General features: G+C 48.8%; 1 protein-coding gene across 2 annotated transcripts in view; it reads left to right on the top strand.

The window, feature by feature from the left end:
• The first annotated feature begins 1,346 nt into the window (after positions 1 to 1,346).
• Positions 1,347 to 18,714, top strand: part of Dtx2 (deltex E3 ubiquitin ligase 2) — a 39,594-nt gene continuing 22,226 nt past the window's right edge. For both annotated transcript variants that reach the window (XM_032886817.1, XM_032886816.1), the window contains exons 1-3: positions 1,347 to 1,488; positions 3,013 to 3,175; positions 17,351 to 17,692. In XM_032886817.1, the coding sequence (XP_032742708.1) occupies positions 17,425 to 17,692 (268 nt within the window). In that variant the 5' untranslated portion in view covers positions 1,347 to 1,488; positions 3,013 to 3,175; positions 17,351 to 17,424. The remainder of the gene's footprint in view (positions 1,489 to 3,012; positions 3,176 to 17,350; positions 17,693 to 18,714) is intronic.

The raw sequence follows: 18,714 nt of genomic DNA, 5'->3' as shown, positions 1-18,714 counted from the left end.
ATCTCTGAAGCCAGGCTGAGGCTATTTGACACCCTGTCTCCCAAACAAACGACCCCCCTAGCCCCACTAGGAGGGACTTCTTATGCAGAGCTTTTGGGGACAGACATGTTTTCCTTGGGGCTGTCATTAAGCTCTTTCTGGCTGTATAGGTTATATGTGGGTCCTGGGTGGCTGCCGTCTGCACCAGGAAATGCCAGGTGCCATCCATTCATCAGAAGTAATGAGCAAAGCAGCTCTGTCTTATCAGACTGTCCCTCTGGAGCGTCAGATGGAGACCAATTAGCAGAGGCAGGAAGCAACACAATTCTGCCTTTCCAAGCAAAACAGTAGCACCCCCCCCACCCCACCCCCCCGGCCCCGCGCGCTCCACAGTGACGGTGCTGAGGCCAGGTCTCCTTGACTTCTCTGGCTGTGCTCTCCTTTTTGCTGGGTGAGCTGGGAGCAGATTCTGGGGAATGGAACAGGCTCTGTCACGTGAATTTTAAGGACTTCTTTTGCAAATCCAGGGTCTCCTACCTACTTGCCAGATAAGTGTTCTACCACTGAGCCATGCCACCATAAGACAAGGCTTAACATTTTTAATAGATTACTTTCTTATTTTTAAATTTAAAATGTACGTTTCTTAAGACTGTGCTTGTAGGGGTTGGGGATTTAGCTCAGTGGTAGAGCGCTTGCCTAGCAAGCGCAAGGCCCTGGGTTCGGTCCCCAGCTCCGGAAAAAAAAAAAAAAAAAAGACTGTGCTTGTAAGCTCAGCAGTTAGGAAACAGAGGCAGGAGATTCAGGAGTTTAAGGCTAGCCTTGGCTACATAGCAAATTCAGAGGGGGTATATGAGATCCTGAACCCCCTCCACCCCCAAAAGGTGAATCTTACAGCTGGGGATTCATTAGTACTAGAACACTTGTCTGAAGTGCTTGCAATAACTTTGGTCGTCTAAAGTGCTTGCATTAACTTTGATCCTCAACACCACAAAAAGAAAAATCAGGGGTTGGCAATATGGCTTAGAGAGTAAAGGCATTTGCTGACAAGCCTGACACCTTGAGTTCGATCCGTGGAACCCACGTGAAGGTGGACGCGGAGAAGGGGCTCCTAAAGTTGTTCCTTGACCTCTATAAGTACACCCACCTCCAGAATATACACACATAATAATAAAAAGAAATATAAAAATTATTAAAAATCAAATGCATCAGTAATTAATGAAGGAGAAAAGAAGGAAGGAGAAAGAGAAGGAAGGCTGGGTACCTTTACAACAGCTGGTGCGCTTTGGTTCAGCCCACTCAGCTTCACCAGAACTACATTTCCCAGAAGGCACCGCGCGAGGGGGGGGACATGCGCAACGCGGCGCTTGGAGGCTGCGACGCCGAGTTTCACTCCGGCTGCCTCCTGCTCGGAGTCGGAGATATACTCGGGGTTCTTCCCAGGCCGAGCCGGAGCTGAGCCCGGAGGTCGGCGCTCCTCTCAACCTGTTCCTTCTGCTTCCCTCAGACTCGGTGAGCGGGACGGGCGAGCCACCTGCTGGCGCCCAGGCTAGGGTCCTGAAGGTGGGTGGGTGGGTTGAGGAGAGGGGGCTATTGAGCCAAGCTGAGACCGGAAGGGGGCGGTCGTGCGAGGGAGGGAGGGCCGTGCCGGCGGGTTGGGTGAGTCCTGGGGGCGTTGGGAGCCCTGGGCACCGGGTACCAGGGTCCTGGAGGCGGGAAGTCGCAGTTGGGACGCTCTGAGCGTTGGGGACGGGCTGGGTGTGGTGAGAGCCTTATATTTGCAGAGACGGGGCTCGCATCTCTGGCAGTTTGAGTCCTATAGGACCTGGAAGAGCCGTGAGGCTATTGCTACCCTGGTTCCCTGAGGGGACAGTTTTAGTTCTGGAGCGTGTGTGTGTGTGTGTGTGTGTGTGTGTGTGTGTGTGTGTGTGTGTGTGTGTGTGTGTGTGTGTGTGTGTGTGTGTGTGTGTGTGTGTGTGTGTGTGTGTGTGTCTTCATCCAGGCGATAGTGATCCACCACTGGCTGAGAGTTGGACTTTGGGGGCGTTTGCCTTTCCATTCTCGGTCTGTGTCAAACTGGGTCCCTGGGGCACTTTGGGGTGTCTCTGTTTTGAAGCTCCCTTTCATCCTATTCCTCTGACAGCAGGGTTGCCCATATTAGCTTTGCCTCCACAGTGGCATAAATACGAATGTGTACACAGGCAAGACATTTAAGGAACTCTATTTCTCCATACCATCTTGGCCCCTTTAAAGTTCTAGAGAGCCGAGCGATGTGTTGCATGCTTGTAATCCCAGCATTTGGGAGACTAGGGCTTGAGGGTAGTTTAAAGCTTGCCTGTGCTGCATAACAAGATACTATATTACACACACACCCCCACACTCCCAAAAAGTGTTAGCCAGGTATGGTGATTTATGCCTGTAATTTCAGTACTTGTGAGGCAAAGAACGACACTCAGGATTTCCATTCTACCCAAAAACTATATACTGTGGACCCTGATAAAAAAAAAAAAAAAAAAAAAATAAAACAAACAAAAACAAACAAACAAACAAAAAACCCCAGGGGTTGGGGATTTAGCTCAGTGGTAGAGGCCCTGGGTTCGGTCCCCAGCTCCGAAAAAAAGAAAAAGAAAAAGAAAAAAAAAAAAAACCCACCAAGAAACAAAAAGTAAGAGTTCTGTGATGTAGACTTCCCAGTAGCCAAGAAAGTGAGGGTTGACGTCAGCTGCTTGGGTATCTAGTCTCTTTGCTTATTTACTGTGTGACTTTGGTCAAATTTTTACCCTCTCTGTGTGTTGATTTACTTCACGGACCGCCCGTGGGACTTCCTTCTGAGGTCCTCATACGGGCTTTTCTGGGAAAGGGCTTAGTTAAGGGGACTGAGAAAAACTGTCCCTACTTTGTGCTCCCTGCCCAGGCTGTTGTACAATAAGCCTGGTGGTTTCCAGTCGCCAGTCACAACACATGGGACCCAACATCTGTGCGCTCGTTTTCTCTTGCCGTTTCTTCATTGAGGACTTAATCATCTTTTTGGCAAAGGTACCTCGGAATTGGTGTGGCTGAGTCAGCAAGCCCTCGGATTTGCCCGGTTCTTGTTTGCTGTTCATATCAAGATGGGAGCTCAGACAAGTTATTGCTTCTGACGATCTGGTGCCTCCATCAAGAAGGGACAGTTTGGTGCCAGCCCTTCAGTGAAGAGGAGGTGAGAGCCATGGGGAAATCAACCTTGCTGCTTTTGAAAGCTGGTTTCAAAGGAGAAGGTGGGTGTGGGCATGGAAGGGAGATGGCTCAGTCCATACAGTGCTTGTCTGGCAAGCAGGAGGGTCCAGATTCGATTTCCAGAACCAACGTAAAAAGCCTGGCATGGTGGTTTGTGCTTGTGCTTTTCTGCTAGGGAGGAGACAGGTGAATCCCTGCGGTGTGCTAGGCAGTCAACCAGCCTAGGTTGATGGCACCTGCAGAACTGTAGCCCAGGCTGTCCCCTAGCCTCCAGGAACCCCTAGTGCATCTGTGCACACACGCACATGCTTTTCTACAGATACATACATAACGAAGCAGGCCGCATGGACGGTGGGATTCTGGGGTTCCAGGAGTGAAGTGAGGCCTGGGAGTTGATTGTTGATTGCCAGCTGTTGCAAATAAATTCATTTGGCTCCTTGCCAGCACTGCTTCTGTCTAACCAGTCTTAGAGGATGCATCCTTCCTTAGACATGCCTTATGGGCTGGAAACAGCTTCGGTAAAGTGCTTAGCCAGCATACAAGACCTGGGTTCAAGCCCCAGCACTTCAAAACGTTTATTTTTTTATTTTTTTATTTTTTATTCTTTTTTTCAGAACTGGGGACCGAACCCAGGGCCTTGCGCTTGCTAGGCAAGCGCTCTACCACTGAGCTAAATCCCCAACCCCAAAACGTTTATTTTTTTTTTTTTTTTTTTGTTCTTTTTTGCGGAGCTGGGGACCGAACCCAGGGCCTTGCGCTTGCTAGGCAAGCGCTCTACCACTGAGCTAAATCCCCAACCCCCAAAACGTTTATTTTTTATTATTATGCGGGCCCTGGTGCACGTGTGGAGGTGACAGGGCAGTTTGCAGGAGTCACGTCTCCCTAGCAGGTGAGTTCTGGAGATCTAAGTCAGGTGATCAGGATTGGCAGTAAGTACTTTTTACCCGCCAAGCCATCTGACTGAGTTCTGCTTTTTTTTTAAAAAAAAAAAAAAATAACACTATCCCTACTGCACAAACCTGACCACCTGACTTCTATCCTTGGATTCCACGGTGGAAGGAGAGACTGGATTCCCGAAAACCATCCCCCCTACTTCTACACTCCTCCATTTCAAACACAAGCCCACATTCACACAAAAATAATAAATTAAAAATAAAATAATGCCTAGCAAGGTGATGGATGCCTGCCATCCCACACTCGGGAGGCTTAGGTAGAACTGCAGGTTTGAGGTTAGCCTGGGGTATGTAGCCAGTTCACCCTTGCATGGTGTTGTAAGTTGCAATCCCAGCATTCAGTAAACTGAGGCAAGAGGATTGTGAGTGTGGGGCCATCCTTGAATCGTATATCTAACCCAGCCTGGGCTACTCAGGGAGATATCTCAAAACCAAAAAAAAAAAAAAAAAAAAAAAAGACCAACAGACCCATGCTTTATGGGCCAGAGAAATGGGTCACTATCACTGCATATGAACCAGAAATGTTCATTTCTCTGTTTGCACAAACCTCTGCTGGGTGCCAGACGAGATCCCTGTCTCTCTGGCAGCTCCTCGGGTGGAAAGACAGATGCACCAGTTAGTGACATGGAGTTGCGATACGTGTAGAGAGAGCTGAGGCGAATTATGAGGTGAGCCCCTCTCCTCCAGGAGGAGGTAGGCAGGGTCAGGAGGACTTGTGAAAGTGACGATGGCCAAGGCTCGCTTTAAAGTAAGGCCATGCATGGAACTGTAATTGTAGCGTCAGAGGGAGAAAGCGGGAAGGAGTGTCAGCATTTGCATAGTCAGGAAGCTGCTGGCCAGGGCTGGGCCAGGCTGCTGTTAGTGGAGCTGTACCAGCCAGAACTAGAGTGACTGAGAAGTGGAGAGGCTGGGATTGTGGGCACCAGGCAGATGTAGCCGGTTCTGAAGGCCTTGAATTGTCACCCAAAGATGTGCATACACTGGAACCTGGTCTCCAATGTGCTTGTGGTTCTATGCACACTACCCTAGGGGTAGAGAGATGGTTCAGTGGTTAAGGACACTTCCTGGTCTTGCAGCTGACCCTAATTCCGTTCCAAGAACCCATGTGAAGCAGCTCACAGCCATCTGTAACTCCAGCTCCAGGGGATCCAGTGCCCTCTTCCTATCTGTGTTGTCACCCTTCTGAGTATGGCCTAAAATATACAATAGCAAATCGATCTGTGTATCTGTTTATACATGTGTGTTTGTATATATGTCTGTATGTGTTTTAAAGAGGTCATCAGCTTTGGGGGCTTCACTCGTGAGCAGATTAACGCTGACCTCGTGCTGTGAATTGTCTCCTTAAATGAGTGCTAACTCAGTTGTTTTGGAGCTGGGAATGTAGCTTAGTTGATAGAGTGCTTGTCTACCTTGCTCAAACCCTAGGTTCCACCCCCCAGCTCTGCATAGGTGCGTTGTTTCACTCCTGTGGCCCTAGTATGCAGGAGGTGGAAGCAGGAGGAAGTTCAAAGTCATCCTTAGGTACCTAGGCCAGCTTGGAGTACATGAGACCTTGTCTCAAAAGTATATACGTTAAAAAACAAACCAAAGCAAAAAGAGTGTTTTCAGCTTTAAAAATTATTACTATTACTACTATTTCTACTACTACTACTACTATTATTATTAGTAGTAGTAGTAGTAATAGTTTTTGTATTATTTGTATTTCTATTTTTGACAGAGGGTTTCTGTGTAGCCCTGGCTGTCCTGGCACTCTGTAGACCAGGCTGGCCTCAAGTTCAGAGATCTGCCTGCCCCTGCATCCTGAGTGCTGGGATTAAAGGCCTGCACCACCACTTAGCTTATAAGTTCCTCAACACCACAGATCTACACCAAAGCTCTGGGCACTAGGAGGATTTTAGCAGAATTCTGTGAAGGATAGATAGAAAGCTGTAGGAACGAAGGACGTCTTTTCTCTCCATCGGGCACATCAGAGTGTGGTGTTTAAATTGGGCCTTGGGGCTCACTTGTAACTTAGTGGTAGAACATTGCCTATGGTCTGCCAGGGAGGGGTGTGGGCATGGGTCAGTTAGAGAGCCTTGCTTAGCACAGTCAAGGATCTGGGTTCTATTCTTAGCACCAGAAGTAATCTTTTTTTAAAAAATTTATATATCTATTTTGTATGTATAAGCACACTGTCACTGTCTTCTGACACACCAGAAGAGGGCATCAGATCTCATCACAGATGGTTTCGAGCCACCATGTGGTTGCTGGGAATTGAGCTCAGGACCTCTAGAAGAGTAGTCAGTGCTCTTAGCCGCTGAGCCATCTCTCAGCCCGAAAATAAATAAATTGTAATTGAAAATATAGGTGGAGGCCGAGGAGTTGGCTCCGTGGGTAAAGTACTTGCACAGGAGCTGAGCACGTGAGTTTGGGTCAGCAGAACCCCTGTCAGAAGTGGGTGTGCCGGTTCATGCTTGGAATCCCAGTACTGCGAAGGTCAACCCCAGGGGCTTGCCAGCCAGTTGTCCTGGTGATGTTGAGCTCCAGGTCCAATGAGAGAGATCCTATCTCGAGACGTAAGGAGGCCAGGGCTGGAGAGCTGGCTTAGTGGTGAAGGAAAAGCACTTGCTGCTCTCTTTAAGGACCGACGTTCAGTTCCCAGCACCCACATCAGCCGGCTCACAAAATCCTGTAATTCCTGGGGCCCATCTTGTGGCCCTCAGACGCAAAATCCGTCTGTACTGTGATAACAAGGCGGAGAGTACTTGTGGAAGACACCTAGTGTGAACCCTTGGCTTCCACACATGCCCCACACCTCCTCCTGCATCTACATCCATCCACACAGTTCAGGGTGGGTGAGGAGAGTCTTTGGGGTGGAGGGAGAGGGAACACAGATCTTCAGTCAAATTCTTTTCGGTGGTTTATGACCCTGTCCTGCCTAGAGTGGCCTGGGATTCTCTACGCAGTTATAAGGCTACCTAGAGTATCAAACTTTGACGCTCCTGCCCCTGCCTCCAGAGTGCTGGAACTCGACGTGTGTGCCACAGTATCATCATGGCTGTGAGCGTTGCCCTTACAGAATGTGAGGTTCTGGTTGGGGATTTAGCTCAGTGGTAGAGCAAGCAAGCGCAAGGCCCTGGGTTCGGTCCCCAGCTCCGAAAAATAGAAAAGAAAAAAAAAAAAAAAAAAAAAGAATGTGAGGTTCATTCTGCAGATTGTGGGGAGGGGAGGAAGGGACAAACTCAGATCAGAACAGACATTTGAAAGGCTTCATGGTGCACCTGGATTTGAGGTAAATCTAGGAGAGAGGAGTTGGTGAGGCCAGCTGGGAGCATGTGCTTATGAATATGGGAGATGGATGAGCCAAACGGATGTGCTGGATGTGGCTGCTGTTGATTGTGTAGGCTCGAGGCAGCTGTGGGGGTGGGGTGGGCAGAAGGTTCAGAGGTTCAGAGGGAGCACGATCTTTGGTTTTCTCAAGGTGGCCTGAAGCAGAGTGGAGCCTGGGAAATCCCTGGAGCAAAGGAGAACTAGAAGGGAAGCCAGCATGCTTTCAGACTCTGTGTGTGTGTGTGTGTGTGTGTGTGTGTGTGGTATTTGTGTGTTCTTAATTATTTAGTTAAAATTTTTAATTTTAATTTATATTTTATTTACTTTGTGTGTATGTGTGGTGTGTGTGTGTTTGTTTGTGGGTGCACACCAGTGGAGGTCAGAGGGCAGCTTGTAAGAGTTGACTCTCCTTCAGCCAATGGATCCTAGAGATTGAGCTCAGGTAGGTGACAAGCACCTTTATCTGCCGAGTCGTCTGTCACCCATTATGGTTGTTTTTTTTTTGTTGGGCTTCACAGAGCCGGTTCTCTACTCTCTTTATGTGGGTCCTGAGGCTCGAACTCAGGCTGTTAGGTTTGCACGAAGGCACTTCTGCCTACGGAGTCACCTTGCTGTCCCAACTTTAGTGGCGCATGCCTTTAATCCCAGCACTTCAGAGGCAGACGCAGGTGGATCTCTACAAGTTTGAGGCCAGCCTGGTCTACAGAGCGAGTTCCAGGACAGCCAGGGCTACACAGAGACCTTGTTTGAAGAAACAAACAGAAAAGCGATTGTCTCTCTTTTTTTTTTTTTTAAAGATTTATTTATTTATTTTGTATATGAGTACACTGTAGCTGTCTTCTGACACACCAGAAGAGGGCATCAGATCCCATTACAGATGGTTGTGAGCCACCATGTGGTTGCTGGGAATTGAACTCAGGACCTCTGGAAGAGCAGTCGGGTGCTCTAAACCGCTGAGCCATCTCTCCAGCCCTTTTTTTTTTTTTTTTTTTTTTTTTTTTTTTTTAAAAGATGTATTTCTTTATTATAAGTACACTGCAGCTGTCTTTAGACACACACCAGAAGAGGTCATCAGATCTCATTACAGATGGTTGTGAGCCACCATGTGGTTGCTGGGATTTGAACTCAGGACCTCTGAATGAGGAATCAGTGCTCTTAACCACTGAGCCATCTCCAGCCCCCGATTGTCTCTTGTCTCCAGCTGTGCCCTGCCCAATCTTGGTCTCTTGATCCTGATACCTCCAAGTGCTAGAAAAACTGGCATACATTGTTGATTTTAGTCTTTCTCCACGTTTGTAATTCATATTTCTACTTTTTTAAAAAAGATTTTTTTTTTTCGGAGCTGGGGACCGAACCCAGGGCCTTGCGGTTGCTAGGCAAGCGCTCTACCACTGAGCTAAATCCCCAACCCCTTTATTTATTATATATAAGTTCACTGCAGCTGTCTTCAGACACACCAGAAGAGGGCATCTTGTCCCATTACAGATGGTTTCGAGCCACCATGTGGTTGCTGGGATTTGAACTCAGCAGTTGGTGCTCTTAACCACTGAGCCATTTTTCCAGCCCCTTATTTCTACCTTTTTGAGGGCGTTTAAGGCAGTCTTTCTCTGTAGCCCAGGCTATCCTTTAAGTTGCAGTGTTTTACCTGCGCTTTCCAGGGGCTGGAGTAACTTATAGCGCTGAACCACCAATGCCTAGTTCCACACCTGTGGAGTTTGTTGTTTTTATAGGCATTGAGGATTGAACCCAGCACCTCGTATGTGCTTGGCAAGTCTTCTACCACTGTGCCTCTTTTAAAGACTTATTTTTTTTTTTAAGATTTATTTATTATATATAAGTACACTGTCTTCAGATACACCAGAAAAGGTCATCAGATCTCATTACAGATGGTTGTGAGCCACCATGTGGTTGCTGGGATTTGAACTCAGGAACTGTGGAAGAGCAGTCAGTGCTCTTAACCACTGAGCCATCTCTTCAGCCCCCCACTGTGCCTCTTACTAGAGGATTCTAAGGCGGTATTCTGCCACACCCCTTGAGGGGTGAGGAGGCAAGTACAATATTGGGGCATACCCTCAACTTCTAATTGGATGATCCTAGGCAAATAAAATGCTCTACCACTAAATCTCATTCCCAGCCGCTTCCTTGGGAATTCCAGGCAATTGCTTACAGCTGAGCTAAGCTCCCAGCCCCCTCATTGTGTGTTTCTAGGCAGGTGCTCTACCTCTGAGCCATGAGCCCAACCCCTCACTGGGGGATTCTAGGGAGGTGCTCTACTACTGGGTCATGCCCCTAACCTCTAATTGGATGATTCTAGGTAAGTGCTGTACCATTCATTGAGCCACGACTCCCAGCCCTTCTCTGGGGGATTCTAGGTAGCCATTCCAGCTGTTCTTACAGTCTGACTGGAATGCAGTCACTCCTGATAGTTTACATATTATTTTTGCCTCACGGCAGCAGATTTGTAACTAGAACACTCTAAAATATTTGCTTTTGGTGTTGACAGGTTTGCTGTTTTCTCCTCCTTATTCTGGGCAGTCGCGAGAGCCATGTTCAACCTTAGGGCACTTCCAGGGCCTTAGCACCTCAGGCTGGCTTCTAACTCACAGATCCTGCTTGCTTAGTTGGAGCCCATGTAGTTTTGAGCAGCTTGCTGCTGGTTTTTTTCTTTTCTTTGCTCTCTTTTGTTCTATGCTAATTATAGAACCCAGGGCCTTGTGTATGGTAGGCAAATGCTCTACCACTAAGGTACACTTTCAGCTCTTGAGCATGCCTGGCATCCCAGTCCCTTGGGGCAGAGGCAGGAAGATTAGAACTTCAAAGTCACAGTAAGTTGTAGATGTCAGGTCACCGTGCCTGACCCCCCATCCCTGCAGAACAGTAAAGAAGAGGGAAGATTACACATCTGTCTGCTGTCACAGGACTGTTGTAATCCCCAGGCGGCACCTGGGTGGTTTGTTTTTCTTGGAGTTGAGGGATGGGAAGGGGGTGTTAACAGGGAGTTGCTCTGATGAGTTGATCAAGCTCCCCCAATCCCCACCCCTTAGTGAAACCCCACAGGGATCGGAGCAGCTGTGTACAGCAACGCTGCTGAGCAACAGCCGGGCACTGGCGTGGTTGGTGGTGAGTTTGACCTTTTAAATGTGTTTGACATTTTAGGTAAGTGCTGTCACCGAGCTGTACCTCTAGCAGGGTTTTGCATGTTAAAGAGATTTAAAAAAAAAAAAAAAAGCAAAAAACATTTTTGTTTTTTAAGACAGGATTTTTCTGTGTAGCCCCAGCTGTCCTGGAACTCTTTCTAGACCAGGATGGTCTCGAATTCAGAGATCCACCTGCCCGTCTCCCGAGTCCTGGGATCAAAGGTGTGCGCCACCACCGTCCGGCGAAAGATTGTTTAATCTGTGTGGTGTCGCATGCACGTGATCGAGGTACGTGTGCCTGTGTGTGTGTGCCTGTGTGTGTGTGGGGAAGCTAGACCAGGACATCGGCTGTCTTCCTCTATTGCTTTCTCCTTTATTTATTGCCTTGGGACAGGGTCATTGACTCAGCTGGAGCTCACGTCTTCAGCTCGGCAGGTCAGCCTGCTGGCTCCCAGGACCGCTCTGCTTACTGCCTGACTGCCCCCAGTGCTGGGGTTACATGTAGATGCTGGACATCTAACCTTGGACCTCAGGAAAAACAGCCAGTGCTCTTAAGCACTGAGCCATCTCTCCAGCCCCTTATATTTATTTTAAAGGAAGAAAGTACTTTCTTACTTAAGAAAACGTGAGAAACTAGGAGCTGAGGTTAGGTGTGGTTTGCTGGCAGATTGTACGCTTAGCGTGAGTGTCTGGGTTCCACCCTCAGGATCAATTTAAAACAATCGTTCAGTCTGTGGGTATTTTGCCTACAAGCGTGTATGTGCACTGTGTGCATGCTCAATGCCCAGAGAGGCCAGAGAAGGGCACTGGATCCCCTGGAACTGCAGTTAGAGATGTTGCGAGCAGCCATGTGGGTCCTCAGAATTGAACTTGGGTCCTCTGAGGGAGCAGCCAGTGCTCTTAACCTCTCTCCAGCCCCCTCAGCACCAATTTTTAATTTCGTGGTTTTTGTTTTGTTTGGTCTGGTGCTGAGGTTTGAAAACCAGGCAGTGTGCATGTGAGGCAGTGCTGTACACTGTGATTTCACATCCCTAACTTAAAAAAGAATCCCATTCTTACATACTGTGTCTGTACTCTCCATGTGCTCGTGATGTGGCCTGCACAGATGTGGAGGTCAGAGGACACCGACAGTGTCTGTTCTTTCTACCATGCAGGTCCCAGGGACTGAACTCCGGTCACCTCAACAGCCCCTTTTTTTTTTTTTTTTTTATTTGTTTGTTTTAAGTTGGATTTTCTTTTTTTTTTTTTTTTTTTTTTTTTTTTTTTTTTTTTTTTGAGCTGGGGACCGAACCAGGGCCTTGCGCTTCCTAGGCAAGCGCTCTACCACTGAGCTAAATCCCCAACCCCTAAGTTGGATTTTCTAATAAAGTAAAACAACTTCTTAGATTCGTACTTGGGATCTAACTGTAGGCTTTCTCGGCCTCTGAAAAGTCTCTTCGGGCCTCTGCTTACAGGTCTGGTAACTGTCAGCTGCTTGGGGGTGGAGTTTCAGACCCATGTTCCTTGGAAAGCACCTAACTCAGACGACTTAGAAAACAGCTTAGAGAGTCAAGTGTGTAGGGCCAGTGGTGGCCAGGCCTATAATCCCAGCTCTGTAGGAGTCGGAAGCAGGAGGGTTTTCTAGAGTTCCAGGCCAACCTGGACTTCAAGTGAGACTCCGTCTTATAAAACCAGGGGCTGGAGAGGTGGCTCAGATGTTAAAGAGTGCCTGCTGCTTTTCCAGAGTATCCGGTTCCTAGCCCAGCCCACAGTTGCCTGTAATTCCAGCTCCAGGGGCATCTGACGGCTCTGCAGGAACCTGGACTCACCGATGCACATAATTAAAAGCATAAATAATAAAAAATTTAAAAGAGCTGAGTGTACATACATACCTACCTACCTACCTACCTACCTACCAACATCACTTAGAGGCTGAAGCAAGAGAATTGCCTGGACTTCAAGGTCAATTTGGAGCCAGACCCCATCTCAGAAAATCCCATTATTAGGGCTGGTGGTATTTAGTTCAGTGGCAGTCTTGGGTGCCATCCCCAGTATTAAAAGAACTTCCCATATTGTATAGTATGTTTATATTGCCTCCAGATTGAGGCTTTTCCCCACATCTAATTAGTGTAATTTCCATAATTAAGAATACCCTAAATAGCCCCACCATTAGGTGCTGAAACAAATTAGGTTTTTGAAGTGCGGCCGGGGCTGTGGTAAGAGAGTGAGCATGGATGTGGGGCTACCACGCATGATTGTAGGGTTCCAGTGGCAACCTGGTGGGCCTGTCTAGGCACCAACTCAAAAAGCCCAGGCCCCTGGCATATGTGGCTCTCCCCCTATATTTTTATTGCATTCTTTGCATGTGCATGTGTGTGTTATAGCTTGTGGGTGGAGGTCAGAGGACAGCTTGCGGGAGTCAGTTCTCTTCTGTTGTGTGGGTCCTGGGGATCTAACTCAAGTAGCCAGGCTTAGTGGCAGGTATCTACCCGTTCAGCCATCTCATTTGTCCTAGGGTTTCAGACCCTCTGTGTTGTGGGGCATTTGAAGTTCTATAGCCCCATATGGGGGTCGGTAGCAGCTGTTCCCTCAAGGAGACTGACTTGAGGACATGCAGGCTTACTGGGATGATTGTGGCCTCTGTGTTAAAGGGGACAGGGGAGTGTTGTCACCTCCCTTGTGATGATGTGGTCCAGAAGGCTCAGGAGGAAGACTTAGTGGCATTCTGGAAGGATCTGCATGCATGCTTAGTGAGGCACCAATAGAATCAAAGACTTAGAATGGTCTGGAACTTGCTAGAGTTAGCTGTGGCTGGGCATGAGGTCCCAGAGATGGAGAGATTGTTATGAGAGGGCACTGGCCAACTGCAGAGGGTAGTGGTAGTGGACCCAGGGTCTGCTGTGGCCGCACCTTCACTGAAGGCTGGAACCAGCATCTCTGACCATACCCCTGGTGTTGTGCAGAGCTCTAGAAGTTGGTTTATCTGAGGATGGACACACATGTTGGAACATACCTGTAAACTGCAGGACCTGGCTACCTAAGCCATTAGTGACATTTTGGAGTCACAGGCTCTGATGTCAACATCTGGTCTATGCCTAGGTTATAGGCACTTTAAATTGTAGATTCTGAGGGGAACCAGCCTTGCCCAGGGCACCCCAGGTCTCATCCTCAGGCAGTGTCTGGGCCTTTATTGGAGGCCTTGAAGGCTTGGTGGCCAGCCTGGCACCCAGAGTTGCTCAGAGTCCTCATGGGCCAGATGTACATACTGTGGCCTCCCTTCCCTCTGCACCTGAAGTAGACAGCAGGAAGGCCAAAGCCTGGGGTTGAACTCTGCCTCGAGCCTGTGCTGGGTGCATACTCTGTAGGCTAATTTGTTGTAGTTTGGGTTTTAGAGGCATTCTCTCCTATAACTCAGGCTGGCTTTGAACTTTTGATCCTTCTGTCTCTGCCTAGGTCCTAGGATCACAGGTGTGTTTACTATACCCAACTTTAAAGTAAGTGTGTGTGTGTGTGTGTGTGTGTGTGTGTGTGTGTGTTACTCTCTCCTGGGAGGGTGCATTTGGAGACCAGAACTTGATGTTAAGATGTCTTCCTTAGCCCTTTTCCCAGATTTATCTTTTGGGACAGTGTCTCTCGCTGACTGAGGAGCTCACCTGTGTTTCATTTCCGCCAGACAAGCTGGGTAGCAGCTGAACCTGCCTGTGTGCACCCTTCCAGGCCAGGGGTCATAGACATAACATTTTAGCATAGGCTCTGGGGGTCTGAATTCAGGTCCCCCTGCTTGTGTTGCAAACACTTCTCTCATTGAGCCACCTCAGCAGCCCTTAACAGTTGTTTGTTTGTTTGTTTGTTTGTTTGTTTGTGACAGTCCCCATGTGGTCCAGACCAGCCTCAAACTCAAACTCTTTGTGCCTCCATCTCTGTAGTGCTGGTGTTTATAGGCATGTGTTGCCACACCCAGCTGGGTCGGTGCTCTAAACTGTCTGGCTTAGTTCTCATGAAGAAAACCTCACATAATTGACAACATCTCCATTTTCTCAATGAAACCAGGCAAGCCGAGAGAGTAAGGGCTTCTAGGGACAGTGGAGCCTGTGCTTCTTGGTTTTGTCCCTTCTAGAACCATTCCTTGGCCCTTTCTCAGCTTTGAGGGATAGCAGGGTCTGGGACGCAACAGAGTGTGCTGCCATATGACTGAGAACCTGGGAAATGGGGATGGAATTTGATGGGAGCTCTGGGAGCTGGCTGTGGGAATCAGGAGACTCGTCAGCTCAGGGTCTAAGAGCTGGTACAGGCCTGTGCCCTAGCAATCTCTCATGGCACAGCTGTTGGCACGCTATGACGTCAGTGTCTCCAGCTGTGTTGTAGTCTAGCTAGCATGTGTGGAATGCCTGCTGGTGCCTGGCCTACCACTGTGAATGGAGTATTGGGCTGGGGTCATGTGGCAGGGTAGGAAGACTTGGGCAGTATTGTGTCTGTGTGTGTTCCTGCTCAGTAGAGTTCTGCTTGGCACAGGGAGGGTGTGCAGGGTCATGAGCTCATGTGACACTGGGGGATTCTCGGCGGGCGGTGCACCACTCACCCACGCCCCCTGAGTCACACAAGTTGAGCAGGAAGGATGTAAGTTCTCAAAAGAAGATGGAGTGAAAGGGGAGACAGCTCCTGAGCTCCTGGCACAGGGAGGGCTGTGGAGACAGCTGAGGGATACTTCAGAATTTTGTTTATTTGTTTTTTGTTTTTTCAAGACAGGGTTCTCTGTGTAACAGTCCTGGCTATGATAAGAGACCAGGCTGGCCTTGAACTTACAGAGATCTGCTTGCGCCTGCCTCCAAGTGCTGATTTAAAGGCGTGTTCCACTGCTACCACCACCTAGCAGCACATTAGGTTTTTGGTTTTTTTTCCGAAGATTTCTTTATTTATTATATGTGAGTACACTGTAGCTGTCTTCAGACACCAGAAGAAGGCATTAGGTCTCATTACAGATGGTTGTGAGCCACTATGTTGGGTGCTGGGATTTGAACTCAGAACCTCTGAAAGAGCAGTTACTCTGAGCTATCTCTCCCAGTTTTTTTTTTTTTTTCCGGTGCTGGGGGCCGAACCCAGGGGCTTGCGTTTCCTAGGGAAGCGCCCTACCACTGTGCTAAATCCCCGCCCCCTCTCTCCCAGTTTTTTATCTAGGGTTTCTTGTGGTGAGTGATAGTCCTTAGCTGCTCTGTTTTTGTGTGGTGTGTGTGTGCACAGGTGCGTGCGTGTGTGCTTGCTTGTGCATGCAGAGGTCAGAGGAGGATTCGATGTCTTTTATCGCTGTCTACCTTACTGCTACGAGGCAGGGGCTCTACTGAACCTGAAGCCTGCCATCTTGGCTAGGCTGGGTGGCCAGCGAGCTTTTGAGATTCTCCTGTTTGCTTTATAGCACTGGGGTCCCAGATGCAGGCAGCACACAAGCCCAGCTTTTCTGTGGGCTCTGTCTGTGGGTCTGGACTTGGGTCCTTAATTCCTATAGCAAACTGTCCATCTCCCCAGCCTAGGAACCTGTGTGTGAAGCTACTGTCTCAGAGCTCTTGTTCTGAGCATCTGGGAGGATGATGGTGCAGCAGGGTTACTGTATGACAAATAAGGCCTGATACACTGTACTCTTACAACACAAATGTACAAGGTCATCGTGGCCTGGTCCACAAAGACTTGGGGTGACTTAAAAATACACTGAGTGCAGGGGCAGGGCTTGGCAGAGAGGAGCCGGGTTACGTGGCCTGTGTGGGTCTTTTGTGTACACATCAGAATTCACTGATTCTTTGTGAATTTCACATAATGCACCCCATCTCACTCATCTCCCTGTTCTTCCGTACCTAACCCTTGGCCCTTGCAACCTCCCCACCAACATAACATAGAAAATAAGAATAAAAAAATAAACAAAAATTATTCCATTGTGGAAGCTGTAGTGTGTCATGGTGTGTCCCACAGTATAACCTTTTGTTCAGATATCTTTACTTAAAAATGTTCATTGCAGTGAGTCCTTGGTTAGAGTCTTCTGGCTTCTGCTACAGTACCGATACTGGATCTTCACTGGGACCCCACAGATACTCTGCAGCTTGGATCTGCGGGACCACCCCCTTCACGTGCTCCCACAGTTCACAGAAGCGGTGGAGGTTGGAGTGGGCCAACTCAGAGCCCTGGAGCTAGGCCTGGGTAGTAGCTGAGTTGGTCAGGCTGCCAACTCTCCCACACCCACACCACCAGGGTGAACTCTCCAGCACTGCCCTGGCTAGCTCACCCAGTGGCGAAGCCAGCAAGGGGCAGGGCCAGCTCTCCCACTCTCCTGGCCTTGGGCCAGCTCACTCTCACCCAAGTCACCAGGACCAGCTCTACTGTGCCGCCCAGGGCCCAGGCGAGGCTGCTCTCCCACATGCTGTAGCTGGTGAGGGGCGGGGTCAGCTCTCACGCCCTCAGGGCTGGCTCACCCTCTCCAAGAATGACTTTTAATTATCCTGTCTGCTAGAGCAAGACATGGGGATCAAGAGTTGATCCAAGGTACCCTGAAGGTGGTAGAGGAAAGCTGGTTTTCAGGCAGCGAGGCAATGGTGGCACACTCCTTTAACCTCAGCACTTGGAGGCAGAGGCAGGTGGATCTCTGAGTTGGAAACCAGCCTGGTTTACAGAAGGATTTCAGGACAGCCAAGACTACATAGAGAAACCCTGTCTCAAAAGGAAAACATAAAAATTGGTTTTCTTTACCTGTTTGACAGGTCCCTAATGTCTATGAGTAAATGCTGTGTCTTTTTCTAGGTCCCCAGAGGTGCTGGGCAATGAACCTGAGCCTGCAGCCCAGAGTGGTGTGAAGTCTTCAGAGAAAGCGGAAGATGGCCATGGCCCCAAGCTCGTCTCTGCCGCAGGTGTACCCTAGCCATGTGGTGGTGGCTGTGTGGGAATGGCAGGATGGTCTTGGCATTTGGCACCCCTACAGTGCCACTGTCTGCTCCTTTATTGAGCAGCAGTTTATCCGGCAGAGGGGCCAGCATTTTGGACTGGGGAGCCTGGCCCACAGCATCCCCTTAGGCCAAGCTGATCCTTCACTGGCCCCTTACATCATCGACCTCCCCAGCTGGACTCAGTTCCGCCAGGACACTGGTAAGACCCTTCTGCCTCATAGAGCGTGAGCCCTTGCTTTGTGACTTGGTCCTTTGGTGCCCTTTGCCTTACCTTACAGTCTCTATACCTTACAGTGCCTGGCTTTGGGCTGGTATTAAGCTAGGTTTTAGGTTATGGATGTGACTGACACACCTTCCATCCCTATTCTTTACATGATCACATCTGATTGGGTGCTTTAATTAATAATAGCACCCAGTGCTGGGCATGTAGCTCAGTTGAGAGTGCTTACCTCTTGTGCAGGAAGCCGTGGGTTCTAGCCCCAGTACTGCATAACCCTCGTTGACTACGTACCTGTAATTGTAGCATTGTGGAGGTGGGGACTGAAGGGTCAGGAGTTCAAGGCTCTCCTTGACGACTGCATAGTGAGTTCTAGGTATGGCTGGGACGCACGAAATCTTGTCTTAAAAGAAGCCAGCCATTACCTGGGAGGAATGGACCTTGTAGTGGTGACAGATGTGTTGGGAGTACATGTGGAGGCTCTCTTGGCTCCATCCTCCAGCAGACTGGCTGGCATGCGTTAGTATGCCGTGGTAGTTTCAAGAGTCTTCTGTTGCTTATAATTCCAGTACTTGGGAGGCCGAGGATGGAGTATTTGTAAGACTTTGAGAATAAATTGTCTCAAAAGCAGGGAAAAAGAAAGCCTCATCAAGTGTCAGCCATGTTTGACAAGAAAGCTGCTAACGTCTTTTGCTATAGAGAGTGGGCTCTTGCTTTGTGACTTGGACCTTTGGCACCCTTTGCCTTGTGAGCCTCTATACCCTACAGTGGAATCTGGATAAAATAGGATCTGCTAGTCCTGAGTCAAATAGCCATTTGATCGTCTTCGTCTCCTAACAGTGATGGTGCTGAATTATTGCGGGGAAAGACCTGAGACAGGAGATGTAGCTCAGTGGTAGAACCCATACCTAGAACATGTGAGGTCCCCGGGGTCCAACTTCAGCAACACAGACATAAGCAGACACAGACGCACACACAGACACAAGTACACCCCAGACATGCCA

This window comes from Rattus rattus, chromosome 16, assembly GCF_011064425.1.
Source record: "Rattus rattus isolate New Zealand chromosome 16, Rrattus_CSIRO_v1, whole genome shotgun sequence".
NCBI classification, from domain to species: domain Eukaryota; kingdom Metazoa; phylum Chordata; class Mammalia; order Rodentia; family Muridae; genus Rattus; species Rattus rattus.
This window is presented reverse-complemented; position numbering and strand designations above follow the sequence as displayed.